The sequence below is a fragment of the Acartia tonsa genome, chromosome 15 (genome assembly GCF_053477335.1).
Source record: "Acartia tonsa isolate MP-2025a chromosome 15, ASM5347733v1, whole genome shotgun sequence".
Lineage (NCBI taxonomy): Eukaryota > Metazoa > Arthropoda > Copepoda > Calanoida > Acartiidae > Acartia > Acartia tonsa.
In genome coordinates this window covers 21,245,456-21,254,764 of record NC_137274.1, presented here as the reverse complement: position 1 = coordinate 21,254,764, position 9,309 = coordinate 21,245,456, and the positions used below count along the sequence as shown (strand labels likewise).

Below are 9,309 nucleotides of genomic sequence, written 5' to 3'. Positions count from 1 at the left end.
TGTGTGAAAGATAAAGAGCCCAAACTGCTTGACTTTTTAAGTGTGGGTATGAGACATAACTGAGAGTTGAAATTTTTTGAATATCTCCATCCTGGCGGGCACAGGATGCCAGCAAACCTGGCAGGGTCATCCAGGTAAAGAGCAAAAATATTTTTTTGACTAAAACAAAGCATTTTATCATACCAAAATACTAAAAAATCCTCTAGTAGTACATCCTTATATAAAATACAGGTGTTCAAGTCACTTTCAGGTTCCAGGTATGATCCTGCAGGTCCTGATCCTCCAGGTCTCCAGAAATCTTTAAAAGGCTCCTGTGGGCGTAATTTTTTAATTAGAGACTTCAAATTTTAAACTTAAGCTTTTCTTACATGTCTACATTTCATGAAGATCCGCCGCCGTTACAGTTACAAGTACAGCTGCGGCCGCTGAAACTTCAAAAATAAGAAAGTTACAGCCGTTTGAAATTTTTAAGTAAAAAAAAGACCTAAAAACAAAGGTTGTTAAATAAAAGGATGAAGGAAGCGAAAATTGACTTAGACTTATAAAAGGTCGGAAATTCATTATCAAACCATGGACTTGCACAAAAAAATTTAGCCCTCTAGCTCTAATAGGAACTGATATAATAAGGGGGGCCGTTGAACGCCCCCCCCCCCCCCCCCGACCGATTAAGGTGCGGCAAGGGGCCCGACTGTAAGGGGCTAGGAGCGTGGTTGCTAACCTTATTATATTAAGATATTTTTTTTGTCTCAGGGTAAAGATCTCAAAGAGGCTTGAATTGATTAAACTTTTAAAGGAATGTCTTTAGATGGTTTTACGCTATTTTCCGGACCTATTTCTTCCTCCCCTAGTGACTAGAACAGGGGGCAAAGCAAATTATCTAAAGTGGTAAGAATTTTTTTGTCTGTAGCTTAAGATTTTGAAAACTACTGTACTGATTTTAATCCTTAGGTACGTCCATGTTTTATTTGGGGATATTCTATTTTATAGATTAGTTAGTATTGTTGTTAATTATAACATAACGCAATAGTTATTGCAAAATAAAGTTTGAGCTGCATTTAACTAAATGACCAAGAAACACTATGATTATGTGTACAATAAATAATGTTAAGTAAATATAGGCTTCACAAGAACTAGCTTGTATCGATCATTCTTTGAAACCACATTTGAGAAATTTTTAGCCACACTTGACACAAAGTCGTGTGGACAGTCTGCAACCTCCAAATTTCGCCTAATAAGAGGAGTTTGCTATATTTAATGAAAAGCCTACTAAGATGCCACAGCAAAAGCTATCTTTAATCATTTGATTTGAACAAACAAATGTTTAATTGACTAATAAATATAAAATTCTGACTATAAACTTGATTACATAGAATGAATAAATTTAAGGTTAATATTGGTAGTTGTTGTTTATTTTGTTTAGTAAAAATGAAACTATTCTATAATAAAACCCCATCTGTCCGCCGTTGTTTATACCACAGTAGCCATAAACCATAATGGAACCTTTAAAAAGATTCATTCTTTAAAAGGACTCTCCACAGAAAAATCAACTTTGGATTTTTGAAAATCTAACCTGAAACTATTATTCTCTGTTCAATTTTAGGCATTTTTTGTTTTTGTGGCATCGCGATCGAAGCCCTTTGAAAATTTTGTCCGCCGCCTATTTGTACTGCCGCTATAACAATATTTACTACACTTTTCTCCACTCAATATATGTTTGCCGCTAAAGAACATTTGCTCCATTGCAACCGGCCGCTCTACGATTTATCCTCTTCCTTGACTGTACAATCCTGCCGCCTCCAGTTTGTGTTCGCCTCCGCCAAATATAACCATCTTTTGCCGCAGTTGCCGCATTCATCGCCCTTCTCCGCCGCTACTCCGCTATACATTGCGTACGTTGCTATACACAACACCCCCAGCCTCCATTTAATTTCTGAACAAGGGAGAGGGGAGCATGTATTGAACCGCGACGTACAGCAATGAATAGCGGAGTAGCGGCGGAGAAGGGCGATGAATGCGGCAACATAGAAGCTAAAAATCACTAAAGCAGCACAAATTGAATGGCGGGAGGATTCACTTAAAGGAGGTAAAAAATTTCAAAGGGCTTCGATCGCGATGCCACAAAAACAAAAAATGCCTAAAATTGAACAGAGAATAATAATTTCAGGTTAGATTTTCAAAAATCCAAAGTTGAGTTTTCTGTGGAGAGTCCTTTTAAATGATGAACTCTATCAGTATTTATCAAAATCTTAGGCTTTTAACAGAAAAAAATCCTTTATTTAAAAGGATTATATAGAATCATATACAATAGTAGCACACAAAGCAAAATAAAAAATGTAGTTTTCCTTTTTTGTGAACCTTACCCCCTTACATGTTTGAATGTTTTTTTTTTTTTGGTGGGGGGAGGTGGTTCTATTCTTTAGATTACGTTCTGGTACAAAAGGGTTTAAATATAGCTGAAAAGGGATGTGTGTCCGTCTATTTGTGTATTAATACCATACGTTCTTATTAACCTCTGAGCCAATATGGATTCTATTTACTATTAACCATAGAATAACAAGGATGACAACATCCATAAAAGCGAAGCACTGAAACGGTAGGACAAACGGACATTAACACTTGTATGGTATCTGAACTGAATAATCAGAATTTAAAAGTATTAGAGTCGATTCGAAGCAAAATTGTAAGTAATTTTTTTGAAAAAAACTGCTTGAAGCAGGATAATGTTTATGGACATACTTACATTTTTGGACTTGATTGTAGAGTTGCTTCGCTTATAATATTGTTCGTTGTTGTCCCAGGAATCAATATACCAAAAATCAGATCAAACGGATAATTAGAACACTTGAAAATTTGTTGTTAAAAAAGTAGAAAAATCAACATTTTTGAAATGGACGTACGGACATTCTGGTAATGATTATAGAGTTGCTACGCTTTCTAAATCGTGCCCAACTACTACAGGAATCATCATGCAAAGTTTGAAATCGATAGGACAATTCTAACATGCCTAAATTAACGAATAAAAGCTATCTATCTCGGACGGACGTACGGACTGACGTACGGACGGACGGACGGACGTACGGACGGACCGACCCTAATTATAGAAAAGCTTCGCTTTTAAAAATTTAAGACAATAATAAAGACTTTCATCCATATAATCTACGAGCTAACAGAAAATAATAATTTACATTTTTTCATACATTAAGATCTCCTTCAGTCTAATGGCATTGGCCAGCATAATTTGAAGTCATAATAGAAAGTCAATTATTGGACAGGCAGAGAATATGTAGTGGACAGACCTAAAACTAAGTAGCTGCACTCCTTTAAAATAATTTAATGATTGTTGAAATGAATTATAGTTTAAGCCCATAACCGTTGAAGGTAGCTGCCTTCCCCAAAATACATGAAAAGGCATTTTATCCTGTTGTAACGTACCCAGCTTGATTTATAGATAGAATTATTCAGTTTTGGATCTTTAAAAGCGTAGCCGTTGCCGTAGTCGTGGTCAGAGTTACAGCCACCAACCTAATAGCGATCTTTAAATCATATTAACCACGCGTTACCGTGGCCACAAAAAAAAATGCGATCTTTAAATCATATTGGCAATGCGTGGTCGTAGTCGTAGCGTGGTTAACCATGCTAAAAGTGACCACAGTCCGTTAGTGTGGCTAAAGCGTTGCTAAAGCCACAGCCATGACTACGGCCACGGCTACAGCCACGCCAACGGCTACACATTTAAAGATCCAGCTCAGTATTGTAAAACCTTTCACTCAATATACTTGTGAAATAAAATGTCCTCTGTTTGTTGATTTGAGCAACTCTATATGAAGCAGTTTGTCTTCTCACAGTTTGATAATTATTAAATGAATTTTTTTAGGGTATTATGTTTGGCACTTTTGATATAAGTATCTAGCCATACAAGATGCGTAGATTTCATATCTGGCAACCAGAAAATCCAATGAAATATAATTTTTGAGAAAATTAGATTTGAAAATTTTAAGTTCAATTTTCATCCCTTTGGAGTTATTGAACAATCATGACAAGAATAGCAAAGATTATTAATTTAAAATCTTGAACAAGTTTGATTTTATAAAGTACTTCATAAAACCACTCCTGAAGAGAGTTAATCAATGGCTATTTTTATCAGTTGCTTTGCTAAGGTCACGGAAATTCAGCATTAAATAAATCATATATAGAGTGGTTTTATGAAAGACTTCATAAAAGCAAAGTTGAAAAGAATTTAAAAATACGAATATTTATTTTTGTTATCATGGATGAGTTTAAAATAATGTAAAAAAAAGGTTTTCTTACAATGTAAAATTATTTTAATAAGATAAAATTTGGAATTTTTATTTTTATTATAAAAATTATACAATATGACAAGATTAACAAGAACCATTGTTTAATAACAAATTAAGCATTGCTTAAAAATTTTAGATTAAGATTTAATATAGAATGAGTTTTTTTGGCTTGAGGGGATTTTCAAAAATTCTAATCTAAATGTAGGGTAAATATTTTGAATTTCTTTTTTTTTCATGTAGAAAACTTTTCAAAATGTTTTTTTGGCTTGAGGGGATTTTCAAAATTCTAATCTAAATGTAGGGTAAATATTTTGAATTTCTTTTTTTTTTCATGTAGAAAACTTTTCAAAATTCAATTAAAAGATAATCTTTTGTCTACTTATATAAAACTAAATAAAATCATTATTGTTTACTATACAGTACATATTTAAAGCTAATTATATAATAATGTTAATTAATGTTAACCCTTACAGATTGGGGGGGGGGGCTAAATCAGACCCCCCCCCCCCCTCTAGTTTTTTCAATGTCATTTTTTGTAGGTAAGATAGAGAGCTGACTTCATGACTTTTTAAGTTTAATAATTATACATCGGCAAGAGTTGATTTTATAGGGATATCTGGTCTGCGTCGGTCGTGGTGTCCGGTCAAAGTCGGTTAGGTGGCATCAAAATTAGATGAAATTCTAAATAAATCTTAATTTCTTCATTATGACTTTTCTGTATAAGGTAGAGACCTATTTTTTTTTGGCGAATTTTTATATATCAATTAACATCTGAGAAAAGTGGTGTTATGACCGTTTAACCGTTTGACCGCTCCATGACCGATTTTATGACCAATTTTTTGTCCAGCTTTTACTATAGACATATATCATAAATATTGTGGCTTCTATTATAGCTAGAGACCTAAAAAATTTTGTGGTAAATCCTTGAGCAATAATAAACTTCCGTAAACAGTAAGGTCATGACCGTTTGAACACTTCTTGACCATATTTGACCGATTTTCAATTTCCTACCTGTAATTTTGCCGTTTGTAAGCTGCCAGTTGCCAAATTTCAAAACAGCTCTAGACCAGCCAAATTTTTATCTAGTCTTTTATTGTGATAAGAAACAGATAAGAATATTAATTGGCGCCGCCAACCACTGGTTTACCGCCGAAAAAGGCAGTTCCCGTTATTTGCCGTTTTTTGGCGATGGCCAGAAAAAGTTATTTTTTGTTATAAAGAATAAAGTTCCACCTAAAATTTGGTAATCCTAGCTTTAAAATTGGTTGCTCTACAGCTGTTTTAATATTTAGCAGCTGGCCGCTAAAAAGCGGCTAAGGAGCGGTCTGGCCGCTTTGACTAAAAAAAGTAATTTTCTTTAAAAATAAACATGAACCACCAGAAAAAAATGTATGTCTCTGTCTGTAAAAGGAGCCGAGATAGAGGGTGGGGGGCTAAATTAGACCCCCCCTCCCAAATCTATTAGGGTGGGAATAGGGGCCCGATCTGTAAGGGTTAAGATAAATTATGGAAAACATAATGTCATTTTGTATGAAGCAGATTATTTTTTATATAAGTTAAATCTTCTTTTTCAAATCACTAAAAATTGACAATTCAAATTTAAATTGATACTTCTAGGATGCTGTGAGTATTGGTTTAAAAAATATGACGTAACAAAAAAAATTAGCCAATGAGAGGCCGTTATTGACCAATGGCGGCATGCGTAGTGGGCTCTCATTGGCTAATTTTTTTTGTTACGTCATATTTTTTAAACCAATACTCACAGCATCATTTCTAGTTTAACATTCTGCAGGGCAACTAAATGAATGTTCATAATTTTTATTTTATTTGTGTTATAATATGTACCAATACTCTGCCCTCTGGTGGATATAAGGTTAAGTAACATCCAAAAGACAAACAACCCTTAGATTGTGTATGGGCTAAGGCATAATCAAACCTTACTATGTATGTTGACAAAGGAAAAAGCAGCAGAAGAAACCATTTTTAACGTCTTCAGTTATGACGCAGTGTCAGACAAAGATTCGAACCTATCACCCACCCAATGAGGAGTAGATGCTTTATGTTTTGAGCCATGTTCAGGGGTAACAATTTAAAATGAGGCAAATGATGAAATTATGAAAAACATTCCTAATTCTTGGTACTCTAATAGAAGTGGTTAACCATCTACTAATTGTGCTGCTATGTAGAACAATGATGTTGCTATGCATCATCTGTCTCCACACAGGTACAGTAGTATTAGTAGGAGGATACAATGGCTCCATGGTCACTTCTAGCCAGCAACATCCACCCTCTTTATTAGGCTTAACATCAATGTATATCATTGTATACACAATGAATAAACTGGTTTTTTTAAAGCTTATTGCTTTCTTGATACTTGATCTATCTTAGTAGAGGAATGAGAAAATGTCCCAATTTTGTATAACTTTAGCGGAACAAGTTCCAATTACGTCATATTTTTCTTTCCCGAAAAAGAGAAGGGGGAAAGAAAAAAAAGGGAAGGGGGGAAGAAAAAAGAGATGGGAGAAAAGGGGGTTTTCCCCATCTCTTTTGAAGAGATTTTCTTCCCCCCCTCCCTTTTTCGGGAAAGAAAAATATGACGTAATTGGAACTTGTTCCGCTAAAGTTATACAAAATTGGGACAGTTTCTCAATCCTCATTTTACACATACAATATTAGAACTGGCATTGTAGACCTACAAAAAATCTGATATAATCCAGGTTCTTGGACGCAATTTAAGCGAGCTACAAAGGAGATTGATTTTATTCTACTCTTCAATTTTTGAAGTTACATAAAGCCGTACTTTGAAAGAAAAAAAATGCCCTCTTGATGGACCACCTAACTTTTAGATGCAGGGCGAAAATAAATATTTTTTTCATTTTTTGGTTTCTTATAAAATGTTTAAAATATAGGTGTAAGTAGTACATTAATATTACAAAATCAATCGATCCTATTGGATAATTGAAATATAAACAATACCTTGCACATGAGGGGGGGACAGGTACGCCCCTGAAGATTTGAAATCAAAATCTCTGCAAGTCCTCCAACTGCTCCTCCTAAACAGTAAATTAATTAAGAACCTTAAAAGTTTATCTGTAATAGAAGCTGAGTAAATCCAACTTCTCATAAATAAATCTTATACTTGTCATAGAAAAAGTAAATTAGCACAGAGAATCTTCACACACAAAAACTTATTTTACGTGTGTTTTCTTTCCATGTCCATCATTAAATCTCGGCTATTAGATTGCGCGGCTTGTGTTAATAGTAGAAAAACGTTATGCATACCATTAGAACCGCTATGGAGTCTATTTTTTGGAAATATAAAAACGATTCCTGGTGCACCAGTATTTACCTGTCACAGTTAATCCAGCAACTGGGAGGGCTTCCAACATTTTAGATCCACCTAAAATTATTAATATTAATAATTCACTTTGTCTGTCTGTCTGTAACGCTATAGGGGAATTGTGATTTGCTAAGCTAATATTTAAGATAGACGACTTATTATTTGTGATGATTCCTTAGACAAATAAACATACAATATATAATTTACAATGTGTAATGCTACAAATTTCAAATATTAATAATATAAAAATAACGTTGACTTAAAAACTTTTGATACATTAAGTGCATTCTAATTGTTTAATTCTAGCTAGCAGTGTCAAAACTTTTCAACCAGTAATCAAAATTCACAGATTTCATTGGTTGTCTTATCCCTTAAGATCCCTTGCTAACCTGAAAAATCTGCCTCAAGTGATTGTTGGTATGGAGTTACAGGAATCCCCTTCAGTAACAATCCCAATAGCAACATGGAAATCATAAATATAGTTCCAAACAGTTGTACACTAAAAATATACAAACAAAATTTGAAATAATTGTTGTTATTTTTTAAAACAAACAAGGATGACAACATCCATAAGTAGCGAAGCACAAAAAATTGTAGATGGGACTACGAAAAAGTAGATTTAAAGTATATTTATTAAAATTTAGAATAGATTTATTGGGGTAAATAAACACGAAACCTTGTTTTATTTTGTATGATGACGACAGTCAAAGTAGATTACATAAAAGATGCTCATAACAATGGAAAAAAAATATTTGATACTGATATCCTAAAAAAGTTTGAAAATTGGACCAAAAACAACAAAGATATGGGGAAATATACCATAGCCAAAAACCTGACAAAAGGCAGTCTGACCGCCATGGTTGTTTTCTTAAAACGACAGAAAATTTAATGTTTATATCCTTAACTTTAAAAGTTTGGAAAATCGAAAAACGACGGGAAATTTAATTTTGATATCTATAAATAAAAAGATTTTGAAAATCGGACCATAAACACTGAAGATATGGAGAAAAATGTGAAAAATATAAAAATAGCCTAAAACCTGATAAAAAGCGGTATTACCGCCATTAATGTTGTATACTTAATTGTGCTCCTTAATGATGGGAATGTTGTCAAAAAAAATTTAGCATTTTATCTTTTATAGGAGCTGAGTAAATCCAATTTCCCCAGTTTGTCTCTGAAAAATATTAAAATAGCCAAAAACCTGCTAAAAAGGGGGCTGACCGACATAGATGTGTTATACTTATTTATGCTCCATATTAATAGAAATGTTGACAAGAAATTTCAGCTTTCTATCTTTTGTAGGAGCCGAGAAAATCACGTTTCCCCCACTTTGTCTCAGACAGACGGACGGACGGACGGACATTTCGAATTATAGAGTAGCTTCGCTACTGATAAACAGATATATAGAGACAAAATTTCATAGTTACGGAAATAAGACAAACACATAGTAAAACAAACATGCATATATACAATCATACAGACAGACATATAGACAGACTGACAGACATTCAAACATAAATACAGACATTAAAACATACATGCAGACAGACAAATATATTTATATAGAAACATACATAAAAATATACACACAGATACACTACATTCAGACAAACATATCGACAGATTTATTGACACAAACAAATAGATAAAACTATAGACATGTAGACAGAC

At 33.7% G+C, this 9,309-nt stretch overlaps 1 protein-coding gene across 1 annotated transcript in view; it reads right to left on the bottom strand.

Annotated features, from left to right (window-relative positions):
• Positions 1–1,174: 1,174 nt before the first annotated feature.
• The window catches only part of LOC145306988 (uncharacterized), a 10,930-nt gene continuing 2,795 nt past the window's right edge, over positions 1,175–9,309 (bottom strand). The window contains exons 5-9 of the mRNA XM_080149330.1: positions 8,028–8,137; positions 7,648–7,698; positions 7,275–7,351; positions 6,422–6,598; positions 1,175–1,228 (exon numbers count right to left, since the gene is read on the bottom strand). Of these exons, the coding sequence (XP_080005456.1) occupies positions 1,175–1,228; positions 6,422–6,598; positions 7,275–7,351; positions 7,648–7,698; positions 8,028–8,137 (469 nt within the window). The remainder of the gene's footprint in view (positions 1,229–6,421; positions 6,599–7,274; positions 7,352–7,647; positions 7,699–8,027; positions 8,138–9,309) is intronic.